Source organism: Erythrolamprus reginae, chromosome 6, assembly GCF_031021105.1.
Source record: "Erythrolamprus reginae isolate rEryReg1 chromosome 6, rEryReg1.hap1, whole genome shotgun sequence".
NCBI lineage: Eukaryota > Metazoa > Chordata > Lepidosauria > Squamata > Dipsadidae > Erythrolamprus > Erythrolamprus reginae.
This window is the reverse complement of record NC_091955.1, coordinates 83,471,500-83,491,134: the sequence shown is the minus strand read 5'-3', so window position 1 is coordinate 83,491,134 and position 19,635 is coordinate 83,471,500. Positions and strand designations below refer to the sequence as shown.

At 43.3% G+C, this 19,635-nt stretch overlaps 1 protein-coding gene across 1 annotated transcript in view; it reads right to left on the bottom strand.

Moving 5' to 3' along the window:
* The window catches only part of ADIPOR2 (adiponectin receptor 2), a 35,295-nt gene that overhangs the window by 9,517 nt on the left and 6,143 nt on the right, over positions 1–19,635 (bottom strand). Inside the window, exons 3-4 of the mRNA XM_070756478.1 lie at positions 7,838–7,954; positions 3,484–3,655 (exon numbers count right to left, since the gene is read on the bottom strand). Coding sequence (XP_070612579.1) covers positions 3,484–3,655; positions 7,838–7,954 — 289 coding nt within the window. The remainder of the gene's footprint in view (positions 1–3,483; positions 3,656–7,837; positions 7,955–19,635) is intronic.

Here is a 19,635-nt window from a genome sequence, read left to right as displayed (position 1 = left end):
AACCCGGACGTTCGGCAAAAGTTCAGGTTTGGGTGGCCACCGAGAAGCTTTACGTTTCAGCCGGCCAGGAAGGACGTCTTCGTGACGTCAAAGCTCCACCCATGGAATTCCCTATTGGGATTCCCCACCTCCGTTAGAGCCTCCTGACCGCGGCTCTTTTGCAAAGCTGACAGCCGTGCGGCAGGGCTTCTCAGCGTCCTCCTGAACCCGAACGCCGAACCTGAACTTTTGCCAAACTTCCGGTTTCGGCGTTCGGGAGAACGCCGAGAAGCTCCCCGGCTGTTTCAAAAGGCGACAGCCGGGCGGCGGGGCTTCTCGGCGGCCTCCCGAACGCCGAACCCGGAAGTTCGACAAAAGTTCAGGTTTGGCGTTCGGGAATCCCCCCGGCTGTTTCAAAAAGTGACAGATGGGCGGCGGCGCCCAGCGGAGTGCCATTTTTGCTTGGGTTTTTTTCCCCCTTGCACACATTAATTGACTTTACATTGTTTCCTATGGGAAACATTGTTTCGTCTTACAAACATTTTGCCTTACGAACCTCCTCCGGGAACCAATTAAGTTCGTAAGACGAGGTATTACTGTATTGCCTTAAATCGGGGCTCTCCAACCTTAGCAACTTTAAGACTTGTGGACTTCAACTCCCAGAGTTCCTCAGCCAGCTTTGATTGACTTGCTGTTGGCTTATTTGCTGTCGAGAGGCAAAGATTTGCTAAAATTCTCGCATACATTCCTAACAACGCTAACTGCTCCTTCTGGATTTTCAAGTCTATCCTGCTAAATTTCTGGTTCTCCCAAACTTATTACCTGTTTACACTCCTCCCTTCCTATTTTGGGGTGACTCTTCCTGCAGGAAACATTTTAGCAGGATTATGAAGTCCCAACAAAACAAGTGATCTGACAACAAAGCCAGATTTAGGTTCAGCTTAGTGTAATTACACACTGGAAGTGGCATTGACACACAGATATGATCAGTGAGCCACTAAGGCTCGGAGCAGATGTACTCTGACTCAAGCAGAACCTACCAAGTCAAACAGTTGTAATTTACATATTTTAAAAAATGCCGTCAAAGCAAGTTCTGTTCCAGTAATGACTGCAATGGCAATTCAAGGTAATTGCTAGCTTAACATTAGTCCCAACGGTCAGGAAGCCAAAGTAACGAAAACTGCTTTCAAAGGCAACACCGAGAATTGCAATGGATATTGTGGGTCGGCATCATTGCGACTCAGATAGCCCATGGCAAAGGCCTGGAGCCAGAATCCTGATTTAGCAGTTTTGTGAGTGCAAGGTCTCTCGAAAGGAAAACTGATGCAATGGGACAACACTGATAGTTTTTTTTTTGAAAAATACCACCACCTCTTGTTTTGACATTGTAACTCAAGCTTGTTAAAGGCACAGGTTTGATCAGAGGTCCCCAAACTTGGTAACTTTAAGATCTGAGGACTTCAACTTCCAGAATTCTCCAACCAGCTATGCAGGCTGGAGATTTCTGGGTGTTGAAGTCCACAAGTCTTAAAGTTGCCAAGTTTGAAGACCTCTGGGTTGGATGCTTATCATAGAAAAAAGGGAGGGTGATCTGAATTAAAATGAATACCACCATTCATATCAATTTACCGTGTTTCCCCGAAAATAAGACCCTGTTTTATTTATTTTTTGAATCCTGAAATAAGTGCTTGACCTTATTGCCATGCACTCAAAAGCCCGACTCGGCTTAGGGCAGTGGTTCTCAACCTGGGGGTCGAACGACTATTTCACAGAGGTCGCCTAAGACCATGGGAAAAGACAAATTTCCCATGATGTTAGGAACTAAAGCTTCTATTCTGGGGCCTTGGAACATATTTTTACAATCCGACCAATCAGGCGTTTACAGTGGGAGTGTCCCTCTGGCCTTCCTGCCAATCAGCTTAAAGCTCTGTTGGGAGAATTGGCGCAAGACTTATGGTTGGGGATCACCACAACACGAGGTACTGTATTAAGCAGTCGCGGCATTAGAAAGGTTGAGAACCACTGGCTTAGGGGATGTCTTATTTTGGGGAAAACAGGGTAGTAGTAACAGTGGCAATCAGGCAGGTCAACAGCAATCTTCACATTGTTACCAACCACAGCTGTGCAGAAGAGCATATTACAAATTGCTAGCTAAGCTGTATGAATCAGAATATCGGGTTCAGGTGAACAAAAAATTGACCACTCTCTTTTAACGACTCCTTAAATCCTTGCGGGGTGGAGTCTGGGCAATTGAATGGAACTGAGTGTTTAGTGGCCGGATGCCTTTCCTGTTGCCAATGCCGAGTTTATTTCAGCAGATATATTCTCAGTGCGCCCAGCGAGAGAAATACAGTGATACCTCGTCTTACAAACGCCTCGTCATACAAACTTTTCGAGATACAAACCCGGGGTTTAAGATTTTTTTGCCTCTTCTTACAAACTATTTTCACCTTACAAACCCACTGCCGCCGCTGGGATGCCCCACCTCCGGACTTCTGTGTTTTTGTGATGCTGCAGGGGAATCCCAGCAAGGGAATCCCAGCAGCGCAAAAACGGGTGCTTCACTGGCAATGGAAGTCCAGAGGTGGGGTTTCCCAGCAAGGGGAGCTTCAGTGAAATCACAGCATTGCAAAAACACAGAAGTCCGGAGGTGGGGTTTCGTGTTTTTGCGATGCTGCGATTTCACTGATGCTCCCTTCGCTGGGAAACCCCACCTCCAGACTTCCGTTGCCAGTGAAGCACTCGTTTTTGCGATGCTGGGATTCTCCTGCTGGGATTCCCCTGCAGCATCGCAAAAACACAGAAGTCTGGAGGTGGGGTTTCCCATGGAGGGGACCCTCAGGGAATCCCAGCAGCACCAAAATGGGCGCTTCGGCTGGCAAAAGGGGTGAATTTTGGGCTTGCACGCATTAATTGCTTTTCCATTGATTCATATGGGAAATATTGTTTCGTCTTACAAACTTTTCACCTTAAGAACCTCGTCCCGGAACCAATTAAGTTTGTAAGACAAGGTATCACTGTTTCTGCTTCTACTTAGGGTCGAACAAGTCAACAAAAATTAGTGCGGATCAAAACTATTCATTCTAATAGAATTACCAGAGTAGCATATTACATTTCTATTGCAGTAGGAGGTACAGGAGTTCTTCTACCTAAGAACGTCTCTACTTACGAACTTTTCTAGATAAGAACCAGGTGTTTTAAGATTTTTTTGCCTCTTTTCAAGAACCATTTTCCACTTACAAACCTGAGCCTCCGAAACTATAACCGGAAAAGGCAGGAAGAAGCCTCCGTGGGGGCCTCTCTAGGAATCTCCTGGGAGGAAGCAGGGCCTCTACCCTACCTGTGGTTTCCCTAATCGCACGCATTATTTGCTTTTACATTGATTCCAATGGGAAAAAATAGCTTCTTCTTACAAATGTTTCTACTTAAGAACCTGGTCACGGAACGAATGCAGTTCGTAAGTAGCGGTACCACTGTATAAGAAAAGTTTTAACGTTTTCGTACCTAGTAGATGCGTCCAGATGTTGCCTGTCTCTGTATGTATTCTGAAAATGCTTTTGAAGCAAGCCCGGAAAGAAGGCATGGGTGGCCGGTGCCCATGCAACAGGTAGTCGTTGTCTTTTAACCAATCAGGCAAGACGTCGAAGGGAATGACACGCCATCGGCCCTCCCATACCTGAAGGAAAGTAACTTTGTGTTACATTCTGGATCACGGTGTGATGGAAGAGAACTACTGGAAATTGACATATATGATGTATCAATGCTTGCGCATTTGATTTTCCGCATGGAATTAGAAAACAGTATGATTATGATTCATCTCTAGTTGCGCTATATTGAAAAGAAGAGCTGTGGAAGAGTAAGAATACAACTACTATGAGCCACGGTGGCACAGTGGTTAGAGTGCAGTACTGCAGGCTACTTCTGCTGACTGCCTGCTGACTGCAATTTGGCAGTTCAATTCCTACCAGGCTCAAGGTTGACTCAGCCTTCCATCCTTCCAAGGTAGGTAAAATGAGGACCCAGATTATTGAGGGCAATAAGCTAACTCTGTAAACATTAGAAGGGCCTATAAAGCAGTATATACCGTGTTTCCCCGATAGTAAGACCATGTCTTACTTTCTTTTTACCCCCAAAAGCCCCACTATGTCTTACTTTCGGGGTATGTCTTACATTACCATCCCGGGAAGCGAGCCAGTTTATGCCCTGGAAACCAGCTACTCTTCCAGCCAAGGCACCATTTGAGCGGCGTTGCAAAAAAAAACACACACATCTTACGTCTCCCCTTCCCCCAACCCCGGCCTCTTTCACACAACCCGACCTCTTTCTTTCTCCTTCTCCGGCAGATCGAGCGCGCGAAGAGGCACCTCTCACCTTCCGCCGCTGCTGGCCGCCCGCCCTCTTTCGCCCAGCGCCGCTTGAAAGGACACCCCCCCTTGGCTTCTGCGATATGCCGGAGAGCCAGAGAAGGGGGCGTCCGGACCCCCCCACCCCCAGCAGAAGCCAAGGGAGGGGGGTCCTTTCAAGCGTCGCTGGGCGAAAGAGGGCGGGCGGCCAGCAGCAGAAGGCGAGAGGTGCCCCCTTCTCCGGCTCTCTGGCATATCGAAGAGTCACCTCTCACCTTCCGCCGCTGCTGGCCGCCCTCTTTCGCCCAGCGTCGCTTCGGAAGCCGCCGAACGCCGTCAGGAGGTGCTTGGCGAGCGGAGAGGCGGTCACCAAGCGCCCCCCTGATGGCATTCGGCGGCTTCCGAAGCGACGCTGGGCGAAAGAGGGCGGCCAGCAGCGGCGGAAGGTGAGAGGTGCCTCTTCGCGCGCTCGATCTGCCAGAGAGCCGGAGAAGGAGGCACCTCTCGCCTTCTGCTGCTGGCCGCCCGCCCTTTCGCCCAACGCCGCTTGAAAGGACCCCCCCCCTTGGCTTCTGAGATATGCAGGAGAGCCGGAGAAGGGGGCGTCCGGACCTCCCCACCCTCAGCAGAAGCCAAGGGGGGGGGTCCTTTCAAGCGGCGCTGGGCGAAAGAGGGTGGGCGGCCAGCAGCAGAAGGCGAGAGGTGCCCCCTTCTCCGGCTCTCCGGCATATCGAAGAGGCACCTCTCACCTTCCGCCGCTGCTGGCCGCCCTCTTTCGCCCAGCGTCGCTTCGGAAGCCGCCGAACGCCGTCAGGGGGGTGCTTGGCGAGCGGCACTTGGCGAACGGAGAGGCGGTCGCCAAGCGCCCCCCTGACGGCGTTTGGTGGCTTCCGAAGCGACGCTAGGCGAAAGAGGGCGGCCAGCAGCGGCGGAAGGTGAGAGGTGCCTCTTCGCGCGCTCGATCTGCCGGAGAGCCGGAGAAGGAGGCACCTCTCGCCTTCTGCTGCTGGCTGCCCGCCCTCTTTCGCCCAACGCCGCTTGAAAGGAACCCCCCCATGGCTTCTGCTGGGGGTGGGGGGGTCCGGACGCCCCCTTCTCCGGCTCTCCGGCATATCGTACTGTGTTTCCCCGAAAGTAAGACATATGTCTTACTTTCGGGGTATGGCTTATTTTAGCCGACCCCCCTGAAACCCCCCATATGTCTTACAATCGGGGGGGTCTTACTATCGGGGAAACACGGTATGTCTAAGTGCTATTCAATTCAATTCAATTCAATTTATTAGATTTGTATGCTGCCCCTCTCCGAAGACTCGGGGCGGCTCACAACAATAATAAAAACAATATTCCAGCTAAAACAAATCTAATATTAAAAAGCACATAAAACCCTATCATATTTAAAAAGCAAACAACATATACATACCCAAACATAAATATAAAAAAGCCTGGGGGAAAGGTGTCTCAACTCCCCCATACCTGGCGGTATAGATGGGTCTTGAGTAATTTACGAAAGACAAGGAGTGTGGGGGCAGTTCTAATCTCCGGGGGGAGTTGATTCCAGAGGGCCGGGGCTGCCACAGAGAAGGCTCTTCCCCTGGGGCCCGCCAAACAACATTGTTTGGTCGACGGGAGCCGGAGAAGGCCAACTCTGTGGGACCTTATCGGTCGCTGGGATTTGTGCGGTAGCAGGCGGTTCCAGAGGTACTGTGATCAAATGCCATGCAGGGCTTTAAAGGTCATAACCAACACTTTGAATTGTGACCGGAAACTGATCGGTAGCCAATGCTATTGCTACCCTCAAAACCGAAGCCTCCTACTGCACATGCTTCCATCTCCTAACACTGTTCAAGGGCACACAATAGTGGGTGTTATGCAAATTTTGAAAATGTTATTTCTTGAGCCTATGCACAAATTATGTGCTACAGCAATAGCTAGAATGTTAGCTTAGTGTGAAATCCTTTCCCATAATGAAGCGTTCTTTCATTTGGTAGGTGGTAAAAATAGGAATGAAAAAATAAGTATGTATGGATCCAGATATCTCAATGGGTTGAAATCTCTAACAGATCACCTGAAGTACATATAATGCCTGAGAGCCATGACAACCTAATTTATTTATTTATTGGATTTGTATGCTGCCACTCTCTGAAGATTTGGGGCGGCTAACAGCAATAACAAGACAGCATACAAAAATAATCCAATACTAAAAACAATTAAAAACCCATTATTATAAAAACCAAACATACATACAGACATACCATGTATAAAATTGTAAGGGCCTGGGGGGGGGGAAAGTATCTCAATTCCCCCATGCCTGGCGGCAGAGGTGGGTTTTAAGTAGCTTACAAAAGGCAAGGAGGGTGGGGGCAATTCTAATCTCTGGGGGGAGTTGGTTCCAGAGGGCCGGGGCCGCCACAAAGAAGGCTCTTCCCCTCGGTCCCGCCAAGTGACATTGTTTAGTTGACGGGACCCGGAGAAGACCCACTCTGTAGGACCTAACTGGTCGCTGGGATTCGTGCAGCAGAAGGCGGTCCCTGAGATAATCTGGTCCGGTGCCATGAAGGGCTTTATAGGCCATAACCAACACTTTGAATTGTGACCGGAAACTGATCGGCAACCAATGCAGACTGCGGAGTGTTGGTGTAACATGGGCATAATACATCCAGTGTATTCAGCAAACACAAAAGTGGTGCCTTCCAAACAGGAATCAAATATATTATAATGTTTTAAATAATTCCGATACTGGATAAAAGTAAGAAGCAGATTCCTCTGCTACATTTCTATAGTGGGATTATAGTTTAATACAATGTGTGTTAGATAACTGGGTTGCTAAACCTCTCACTCCACTGATGCAGACACAGAAGTTGCAAAACAAGGACACAGATCCTCTGTTGTTTTATTTCTGAGATTAATAGCTGCATTGTATTTAGGCTACTGCCTAGTATGACCCTGTCCCCTTTAAAATGACAAGTAATGCTTCCAGAATTATACAATCGATTTGCCCAAGAGAGCGATTCAACAGAATTTGGATTTTATTTTTTGTACTGTGGAGACAATGAGATTTCCAATACAAAAGAGGCATATGGGGAATTTGAAAAGATTTGCAAGGATTTCTGAAGGAAAGAGTGACAGGGGAGTTGGGGGGGAAACGTGACCTTGTAAATTAAAGTTCTGTGACCCAGAAACATGTGCACTAGAGAGTATTATTCTGCTTGGACTTCTTGCAGATGTTCCTAAAAGGAGATTCAACACTTGTAGCACACGTTTAATCCCGCATTTCTACTTGTAATCCACATCATATTAAGCTTTCTAATTTATCCAATTATTGAAGGCGTGAGATCTGACGATAACACCCACCGAAAGAGAAATAACCAAAAGGATGACAGCGGTTTCTTGAGGGCCACCCACTGTGTGTGCCTTGCCTCTTTGTTGCCAGAAGGGCATGCACTGCTAGCCACGGGATCCAGATCGTCATGCTCACTAGTGCATGACGATCCTCCCTTTGCTTTACAGCATCTTACCTTGCATACAAATTCTTCCACCCTCTCCATTGCATGGTGGGCTTGGAGGAGAGGCAGCATTCCCATAAAGCCCTCGTCTTCCTGAGTTGAATTGTCGTCCCCATCTTTGCCAGAATCCTGAAAGAGAAAAACGAGGACAAAATTTATTTTATTTATTTTATTTATTTATTTATTTTGTCCAATACACAATGAGGGTTTTAGTGGGTATATATCTATATACACATAGTAAGATACATGATGAAGGTTATAGAGGAGATGCTCATAGTAAAATATATCTAAGAAAGAATAGAAAAGAAGATAAAGTAATAGAACATATCAATGAAAGAATAGAAGAAAAGATATAGGAATAGAAGAAAGGTATAGGAGATATAGGAGAGCAATAGGACAGGGGACGGAAGGCAAAAGCTTTATTTTCAAAGGACAAAACCTACAACTGAAATGTCAACTACAAAGTCAGAAATGTGAGGCGATGCACAAATGCAAGAAGATTAATCACTAAGATAATTAGAAACATAGAAGTCTGATGGCAGAAAAAGACCTCATGGTCCATCTAGTCTGCCCTTATACTATTTTCTGTATTTTATCTTACAATGGATATATGTTTATCCCAGGCATGTTTAAATTCAGTTACTGTGGATTTATCTACCACGTCTGCTGGAAGTTTGTTCCAAGGATCTACTACACTTTCATTAAAATAATATTTTCTCACGTTGCTTTTGATCTTTCCCCCAACTAACTTCAGATTGTGTCCCCTTGTTCTTGTGTTCACTTTCCTATTAAAAACACTTCCCTCCTGGACCTTATTTAACCCTTTAACATATTTAAATGTTTCAATCATGTCCCCCCTTTTCCTTCTGTCCTCCAGACTATACAGATTGAGTTCATTAAGTCTTTCCTGATACGTTTTATGCTTAAGACCTTCCACCATTCTTGTCGCCCGTCTTTGGACCCGTTCAATTTTGTCAATATCTTTTTGTAGGTGGTACTTGTGAAATGAGCTTTACAATGAATACTCTTATACAGAAACAAACCCTTAGCTGTGAAGCAGATGGCACTACATATTTTCAAAAGCAGACTTCCCTCCAAACTCCCATTCAGCAGCGCAGATAATTAAACTGGGATAAATTACTACAGAATAATAAAACATCTAAACCATTTCCCCAAGATTTCTTAGTATCGTTTTGGCTTTTATTCAGATTTCCTGATGCTCTAAAGAACCATAAGAACATTGCTTTGCTAAATATACTGTACTACTCAAAAAAAATAAAGGGAACACTCAAATAGCACATCCTAGATCTGAATGCTTGAAATATTCTCATTGAATACTTTGTTCTGTACGAAGTTGAATGTGCACCACAGCATGTGAAATTGATTGTCAATCAATGTTGCTTCCTAAGTGGACAGTTTGATTTCACAGAAGTTTGATTTACTTGGTGTTATATTGTGTTGTTTAAGCGGTCCCTTTATTTTTTTAAGCAGTATAATAATAAATCAGAAACAAACAAAAAACAAGTTAATGTGCTATATCATCAAAACCGCTGATATAATTCCTAGATGTTATAAAAGTACACAATGTCTGATCAGGAAAAAATATTTTAACAGATTCCTGTATTGTGGCATCCATATTGACAGATTAAGAATTTAAAAGATGAGGAAAAGGGCATATTTGAATAGAAATTATAGAGACAAGTTAAAATATGAATCTCCTTTCCGTATCTATTGATATATAATTTTACAAAAGATCTGAGAAAAGCAAATTTAATTAGGTGTAGTTTCCTGCTTTCTTTCTTTGTATCCTATCAGAATGAACAGTGTACGCAAAGAAAGAAAGAAAAAAACAGGAGGGGAAAAAATCCAAGATTTTAAATGGCTATGGGCTTAGGGTCATTGGCCTTAGTCAAAGTCTTGAACAACTCCACCCTGTACTTTAAATAAAACCAGGTGCTGGAACACACATCACTTCTCTCTAATTAGTATAAAACTTTAGACAACTGTTTTTAGAATCATTAATAACAGGCCTAACATACACAGAACTTCAGAGAGCTTAATATATACTTTTCTTTCAGGAAACAAATGCTGAATAGCAAGGTAGTAGATAGACAGACACTTAAAGTTGATACAGAAAATAAAGGAGATTGCTAGGGAATGGAATTAAGCAAGATATCAGATCTTGATTGGCTAGACAGAGTTGGTCCTATGAGCCTTTCCATGATGCATGTTCCTACCGTGTTTCCCCGAAAATAAGACACTGTCTTATATTAATTTTTGCTCCAAAAGTTGTGCTACGTCTTATTTTCGGGGGGTGCCTTATATTTCTCAAATAAGACAAATTCACAGGCAGAAAAGCTGACACTCCCAAAGAAAGTGTACCGTACGGTACACTGATTACGGTACGGTTCCTGTCAGTATGGCACCCACACACACAAACGACGGCACTTATATGGTACAACAGTATACTCCCGCTATTGCGGCTTCCGGCCACCAGAGGAACTACAGTCTACGCATTGTAGTGGAGACTGTAATGGCGGTGAGACAGCAGCAGACTGTGTCTGCTGTACTGGACGGTACAAAGCGATGGAAGGGGCCAGCAGGGGACGCCACATTATTACGGTACCGCTATGAACAGCTTTGAATGGTACCGTATGTTTTTTCACCGTACCATATGTAAACCTGACGACGCCTTATTTTCAGGGGGTGCCTTATATTAGCAAATTCTGCAAAACCTCTGACATGCCTTACTTTCGGGGTACGTCTTATTTTCGGGGAAACAGGGTATTGTCCTTTCTTTAATAGTTCTATGAGGAGTGAGTAAAGAGTTCACCCCTCCCCACTCCAAACGGTGAAGTAACAGCAAATGGTAGTCCCTCTCTCTCCATCAATTAATAGACCTCTGTTCTGCCTTCTCAGGTGGTAAGAGAATGAACAGACAGTTCTTGTGCCTTCCAGGTTTAAACTGAAAGAAATATTTCATCGGACGCATATCCACCTGGAACATACTGCTGAGGAACTGGAAAGAGACAAGCATGATTGTAGAATCTATGGAAATAGAGGTCTTTGTAGAATGAATCAACCTACTTATCTACAGTAATTCATATTAGGCAAAATGATTTTGTCGCTTGCATCTATCTATCTATCTATCTATCTATCTATCTATCTATCTATCTATCTATCTATCTATCTATCAGTATTTGTTAAGATGGTAATGAACCTAAACAGTCTTGTCTTTACACCTTTCAACGGTTTATAAGCTGCAGTGAGCTTTTCTACAATGTACTATGCGTAACCCTTGTCTTAAAAAAAAAAGTTGAAGAAGAATCACAGTTGCAAACTCTTCATGCCTTTTCATACCTGTCCTACAAACACCATCTAAGAGAATTTCTTCCCTTTGATCTGACCTATGGAATTACCCAGATTAAAATGCACCTATAGAGTAAGGGAACATCCTCTTTACTCATTTAAAAGAGCTTTACAAGGCTTTCAAACATTTTCTAAAAATAATAAAAGTTTTTAAAGTTTTAATTTCTCACCTGCACACGTGGAGAACTACTATTTTGCACGACAGAGAGAGAGATCTCAGCCATGCAGAAACTTAAAAACTTTACGGGGATCGGCTAAAATGTTGCTCCCTCTTTTCAGCCACTTGGCTCAACTAAGAGTGCAACATTGGAGATAAAATAGCTCAACTTCCCCTTATCCGCTTGGCCAACTATTTCCACTCCAATCCTGAGCAGCCTAGTCCACAGAAGCTTAACTGAAATGTTTCGGAAAGAGTGACCACATCATTTTTGCAGCAACCTGGCTTAGAAAGAAGCTGCTTGCCTAACCAATCACAAGGGTATTTTATGTGACAGCTCCGTGGGCGTGTTTTTGCTCTAAGGGTTCGGCAACCAGATTGCAAAGGGGCACGTAACCCAAACGGAAGCATGCCATCTGGATGCAGTTAATTATTATTCTAAACTGACACACAATAGAGCAAAGCTTTTTGTCTATGGAATTCAGCGTTTAAGGCTGCAATGAGCTCTCTATCGATCATGAATTGCCAGGGTTTTGGCAAGCTTAAAATTTCAGCAAACATTTTAGGTGGTTTGGAGCAAGATTATCTTGTCAGTTAACATAGTTAAGAGTTTGCAGAAATAAAGTGGGAGGAAAACAGCATTCTGTAATTTAATATTGATGATGGTCATCAAAATAAATACCCTTGAACACTACTCTTACTGTTGGAGTAAGCAATGTAGGATATTCCCAGTACAGTGGTACCTCTCGCTACAAACACCTCTACCTACGAACTTTTCTAGATAAGAACCGTGTGTTCAAGATTTTTTTTGCCTCTTCTCAAGAACCATTTTCCACTTACAAACCCAAGCCATCAAAACTGTAACCGGAAAAGGCAGAGAGAAGCCTCCGTGGGGCCTCCCTAGGAATTTCCTGGGAGGAAACAGGGCTGGAAAAGGCGGGAGAAAGCCTCTGTGGGGCCTTTGTAGGAATCACCTGGGAGAAAACAGGGCTGGAAAAGGCAGGGAAAAGCTTCCATGGGGCCTCTCCTGGGAGGAAACAGGGCCTCCACCCTCCCTGTAATCGCACACATTATTTGCTTTAACATTGATTCCTATGGGGAAAATTGCTTCTTCTTACAAACTTTTCTACTTAAGAACCTGGTCATGGAACCAATTAAGTTCGTAAGTAGAGGTAGCACTGTACCTTCAAACATCTACTACCTATGTCTATGCGTGGGGGTAGAGCACTGCATTATGGGTGCAGGCACACTATCATACACACACGCAACCTTTTGACAACCAAGCTGAAAAAGGGTTGTCAACAATGATCTCCAGGGTGTTAAAGAATAAATCTGGCAAAGTACTGTATGCAAAATGTCTCCCATATGTGGTCTAACATTCTTTAGGTATAGAGACTGCATTTTATCAAGAACCAATCATGCCAACACACCTAATCCCCCTGAAATTTGTTTCTAGAGTATTTTTTTAATGGGTAAAATTACTAGTTTCCGATTATCCACTAATTATCCCTTTGCTATCTTATCTAAAAACAATCCAGAGTTGCTTTGGTGAGATGGACAGCTATGTGATTAATAAATAAATAATAGCTGTATATTATTTAGGCAAAAAATATAAATTGGTCTTCTATCTTAAAGAGAGTTTCGGTATGATGACTTTTCCCCCCCTACTCTGTGTGTCAGACCAATAACCAACCTTTGCAGATCTGTTCAAGAGCAACACAACCAACAGCTGTGTAGTCAACGTATTTGGACAACGACCCGACACTCTGAAACCAGGCAGAACTAAGAACTGCAGCTGCCACTGTGGCCCTGAAAACACCTTCCCCCATCTCTTTAAACCATATGTTAGTTCCCAAAGCAGCTGTGCATTAGCGTGACAAGCTCCCTGGCGTAAGTTGGCTTTACGAAGCACAAGGAGAAAGGGGGGCGGGGGGGGGAACCACACTTCATCAGCTGTTGAAAAACTTCTGCTTTTCTTCCAGAAGTCTTGCTACACAATCTGCTTGCTTTTTTTCTTTTAAAGACAAGTGGAATTTTTCCCCTGTCTTTTTTAAAAATGATATTTATTAATCATATATATATAGAAGACAAACAATAAGACCGGAGAGGGGCGTATTTTGAGTGTCTATGTGACGCTTCGGTGAAATCACATTCACCATCATCAGGCTGAAGTTTCAAGCTTCGTGCTGTTGTAAATATATATGAAGCTTGAAACTTCAGCCTGATGTTGGTGAATGTGATTTCACCGAAACGTCGCATAGACACTCAAAATATTACACGGGGGAAAACCCGAACTCAGACTAGGATGGCACCATTTCGGCCTTGTTCAGGCCTCATCAGCTAGCCACATCCTTACTGGGATTTGATCCAGCAGCTTCTGCCTTGTAAGGCAGAGAATTAACCTCTAGGCCACCAGACCTTCAGCTCTGTACCAGGGAGGGGCTATATGTTTTTTTATGTTGGATCACCCTGGTATATTGAAGGAATATACAGCTCCTTTTTGCCTCTAGGCCCAACCCAGGGCCATTTAAAGGCAGTTCATTTATTCATAGCTGACAGCTATATTCTGTATGTATCACACACACACACACACACACATTTACATACACACATACTTACACACATACTTACATACTGTATATAAGCTGGTACAAGCTGATACAGGAGATGAACCTGCAGCCTAGAGGCTAAGACCACTACCTTACAAGGCAGAGCCCCAGGTTCAAAACCCAGTAAGGGTGTGGCTACCTGAGGAAGGCAAATAAGCCCGAAATAGATCTATAGTAGTCTCCCTTCCTTTTCATTATCATCAAAAATATGTTTTACACACAGACAGAAAATATTCAACTTACATGTCAACCATCCTGTTGACCCTCAGTTTCTACAGCCTATCAAAAACATATTTTAAATATCCTATAGGGATAAATAACTATTATTTACATTTGCATGCTTGTTAACTTGTTTACTTTTATTAAAGTATTATATTTGTACTGTCTTCAAGTAGTCTTTATTTTCATGCATTCATTCATTTACTATTATATATCAATTTAACGATTCATTTGTTCATTTCAAGCTATACGGGGAAAGCCTTGTAAGATTACATGTATCCATTGTTCTTCTTTCAGAATGTATAGAAAGATAAGCAATTGCTGTAGTTGTATTAGTTTATATTGTATAGTTATTGTAATTTTTTTAATTGAGCCAATCACACCACCTGTCCCAGGTTTCCTTGTTTTTTTGATGTGTCATCAAATGAAGATTCGAACAACTTAACACACAGAGAACAGATTCATTTAACGACCCCATAATCCCTTGCGGGCTGGAGTCTAGGCAACTGAATGGACCTAGCAGAGCGTTTAAATGGTCGGATGCCCTTCCTGTCGCCAATGCAGAGGTTTTTATTCAGCAGTTATATTCTCATTGTGCCCAGAGAGAGAAATATTTGCCTCTACCTAGGATTCGAACTCGTAGCCTCCCGATTATGCGGCAAGAGCTCCACCCTTAGGCCATCGCACCACTCTCAAAGTGGTGTTGGTCAAAGTGGTTTCTGACCAAGCTATATTATATGGTAAGATTTCTCAATACATTTCAGATGTCTGAAACTGAACTCAGTAAATTTTGTATAGGAATAAAAATATATCTGCAGCAAATGCCTCTGCTTGTTGAACTGAGCTGTCTATATCTTAGCATAGAGATCTCCAATTTCCGGGTGGGTTGGGTGATACTGGCATATTTGAAATGGGGAATACATTTTGTAAAAATCAGCTGCAACTGAGCATAATTATAGATATAAAACACTAGGGATATTCAAAATATATTAATCTGGAAATCCAATGTTCTGAAGGATTCTGAAATTTCCTTCTGGGTATTCCAAAAAAGAATCAAGAAGGAAAGGATATCTAGTAAGCATCACGAGACCTTGTACACACCAGTAGCAACGGGTTTTAGAACCCACTACTGGAAGAAATGCTATGTAAAACTTGAAGGAAAGTAACTATAAATATGTTCAGAATATTTAGCAGAAATGAAAAGTAGAAATGTTAACATGAATTTTTAGAGTTAGCTTTTATTTATTTATTTATTTTATTTATTTATTTATTTATTTATTTATTTATTAATCAGATTTGTATGCCGCCCCTCTCCGTAGACTCGGGGCGGCTAACAACAACAATAATACAATGTAAACAAATCTAATATTTAAGTTAATTTAAAAAACCCAATATAAGAAATCAATCATACATACTGACATACCATGCATAAATTTTATAAGCCTAGGGGGAAGTGAAAGTCTCAATTCCCCCATGCCTGACGACAGAGGTGGGTTTTGAGGAGGTTGCGAAAGGCAAGGAGGGTGAGGGCAACTCTGATATCTGGGGGGAGTTGGTTTCAAAGAGTCGGGGCCGCCACAGAGAAGGCTCTTCCCCTGGGTCCCGGAAAAACGACATTGTTTAGTTGACGGGACCCGGAGAAGGCCAACTCTGTGAGACCTAACTGGTCGCTGGGATTCGTGCGGCAGAAGGCGGTCCTCACAAGAACTAAAAAAAAAACCAGTTTCTCTACTTTTAAGGGGAAAAAATTAAATATTTTATGCTTTTTAATATTTAGCTTCATTTTTCTTTGTTACTGTTGTATATCTTCTTTCTGATTTTTACTCTGCTGTAACAAAAAATATATATTTTTTAAAAACTTTCAAAGCAGGCTTAGTGATAAGATTTTTTCCAAAAGGTCAAACAGCTGAATTCAGAAGTCACCAAGGCTCGGGTTGTCTAACAAATGTTCCAGCTGGGCTTTTGCCATGAGGAAAAGTCAAGTGCCATAGTTCATTATTCTTCACGCTGTCCTCAGTGCAATGGATCCAAAATTTCACAGTCACACTTCCAGGGCCACACACTAAAAATGCACAGAACACCGCAGATGCAGGCCTTTTAGACAAAACCCGCCATCCATCAAGAGCAAAAAAAAAATGAGAAGAAAAAAACAGCCTTTTGTTCCTTTTTTGCCATTGGAGGATTATAAAGGGGGGGAGGGACAAAGGCGAGAGTCAAGTGCAGATTTCCAGAGCTGTACATAAAAAGCCCATTCATCAGGTGATAAAAGTCACATGCATTTATTTGATTGTGCCAGTTTAACAAAAACCACAGTAAGAGGCGTTTGTTCAGGCGATATCAGTAACTGAAGAAACAGCAGGGGAAACAAAGACACGCCAACCATTCAAGAGCAAAGGGCAGAGAGAGATAAAGGAAGGAAGGGAGGACAGACCGCTCCAGCACAGAGAAGAAAACAGGAATATTGATGGGAAACTTGAATATGTATTAATTTATTTTAAAAGCTGCCTATAGCTCCACCCAATCCATATGGTTCTGGGCAGCAAACAATGATTTCAAATGTGCCAAAAAATATATTCATTCCCCTTACAAATGCAATAACAGTCCCTCCCACAAATGGAAGCATAAATCTGCACACAAAGGAATCTGTTTTCCAAGCAATAGCCACTCATTTAGATTTGTTGCTATTTATACATGGTAGATCTTTAACCTCCACTGTGATAGAAAAACTAATATCTTCAATATATTACTAGTAGTTTTAATACTTGGCTACTTTAAAAGTGTGTGGAATTTGATGCCTGGAATTCCCCTCCCAGCATTTGGAATTCATGTCCACAATCTTAAAGTTGCCAAGTTTGAAAACACAGTTATACATAATTCTGCCCTTCCCACTTCCTGAATGCTTATCACCTGGTAAGTCTTATTGATTTAAAAAAAAAAAAGTTAAGTGCATACAGAGATTGCTTCAAATTTCAAAAGTTGTTTATCCAGTTAAAAACGAAAATCAACATGTAAAATACACCTGATGCAATTTCATGTTTTGAGATGCCGTTAGTAAATGGCATTTTCTTTCTTTTAGAAAAGCATTTGCTGGAGTACAGTGTTCCCTCAATTTTCACGGGGGATGCGTTCCGAGACCACCCGTGAAAGTCGAATTTCCGCGAAGTAGAGATGCGGAAGTAAATACACTATTTTTGGCTATGAACAGTATCACAGGCCTTCCCTTAACACTTTAAACCCCTAAATTACAATTTCCCATTCCCTTAGCAACCATTTCGATTATTGTTCACCATGTTTATTTATTTAAGTTTATTAAAAATATATATTTATTAAAGGCGTACGAAAGTTTGGCAATGACATATGATGTCATCGGGTGGCAAAAACCGTGGTATAGGGGAAAAACCCGCAAAGTATTTTTTAATTAATATTTTTGAAAAACCGTGGTATAGACTTTTCGCGAAGTTCGAACCCGCGAAAATCGAGGGAACACTGTATTTAAACGTCAAAAGAATATCCAAGAAATAGTCCAATAAAACAGCTTTATCATCACGTCTGAAAGAACAGAAGAGGCAACACATTAAGATTTCTAATAGATTCATTACCACTGAAAGTTTTAGAAAATGGATCCGATGTCCTCTTTATGATCGTGTATTTTCTATAAACACGTTCAGTCCTAGTTTCTTATACTTTTAATCATATGCTCTTGTTTCTAATCAACAAAGGTTTTAATATAAAAGAGGACAGAGAAATATCTACACCAGCGGTGGGTTCCTCCCAATTCGGATCAGTTCTTAGAACCGGTAGTGTTGATGGCGAGAGACATCGCCCACCCACACAGGACGCTTCTGCGCATGTGCAGAAACATCGCTTGCGCAAACTGGTAGTAAAAGGTTTTAAAACCCACTACGGATCTACACTATATACAGTAATACCTCATGATACGAACTTAATTGGTGCAAGGAGGAGGTTCGTAAGACGAAAGGTTCGTAAGACGAAACATTGTTTCCCATAGGAAACAATGTAAAGTCAATTAATCCGTGCAACCAAAAAACCCCCCGCAAAAAAACGGCTTTCGACGACTGCTGGGAAGCCGCGCGGCTGTTTTAAAAGGTGACAGCCGGCCTGGGGGGCTTCCCAGCACCCCCCCGAACCCGGGTTTGGGGTTCGGGGGGTGCTGGCAAGCCCCCCAGGCCGGCTGCGACCTTTTAAAACAGCCGCGCCGCTTCGCAGCTGTCTCCCGAAGCCGAACGCGGAAGTTCGACTTTAGCGTTCGGCTTCAGGAGACAGCTGCGAAGCGGCGCAGGTGTTTTAAAAGGTCGCAGCCGGCCTGGGGGGCTTGCCAGCAGCCGGCCTGGGGGGCTTGCCAGCACCCCCCCGAACCTCGAACCCGGGTTCGGGGGGGTGCTGGCAAGTCCCCCAGGCCGGCTGCGACCTTTTAAAACACCTGCGCCGCTTCGCAGCTGTCTCCTGAAGCCGAACGCTAAAGCCGAACTTCCGCGTTCGGCTTCGGGAGACAGCTGCGAAGCGGCGCGGGTGTTTTAAAAGGTCGCAGCCGGTCTGGGGGGCTTCCCAACAACCTCCCGAACCGAACCCGGGGTTCAGCAAAATTTTGCCTCTTCTTATGAACTTTGTTCGAGTTACGAACCGGCGTTCGGGAGGCTTCTGGGAAGCCCCGCCGCCCGGCTGTCACCTTTTAAAACAGCCACGCGGCTTCCCAGCAGTCTCCGAACGCCGGTTCGTAACTCGAAAAAAGTTCGTAAGAAGAGGCAAAAAATTTTTGAACCCCGGGTTCGTATCACGAGTTGTTCGTAAGACGAGGGGTTCGTATCTTGAGGTACCACTGTATTTTCCAAATAAACAGCCTATTTTTATGACAGGACTGATTGGAAGTAAATTCCACTTATAAACCTAAGTAATATTGTACTACGCTTCTTGGGCAGTAGCCATTTTGAGATGCATAATTTAACTAGCAGTGCACGCATAGCGTCTGTATGCAGATTTACGAACTTGAACTGTCTGAAGCCAGCCAGCAACATTTCCTTCTCTTCATGAGTACATAAAGCAGCTCTTTTTTTTCCTAAATGACTTTTAAAATAAAATATCTACCATATCCTTGGTCCTAGGATTTCCTTCAATAACGTGGACAGAATTCGAATTTTTCTCTTCACCATATTTTTGTTTTAACCTAATGCTTTGCTTTCCTGACTTATGAAGCCTCATCAGAAACCGCATTGAAAACATACACTTGCTTTCCGAGTTGAAAAGGAGAAGTTCCAGAGCAGCAATACATGGAATTTGGACAAGAGGACATAATCTAATTTGGATTGCATGACTCAGAATAGTTTCTGAATCTGACGCAACTTCTCCATTCACTTCCTGTCTCCCTCCCTTATGCACCTACCAGCTCCTTTTGGTAAGATGACCATTGCCTGCAGCTTGGGAATCAGGTATACAGCTCA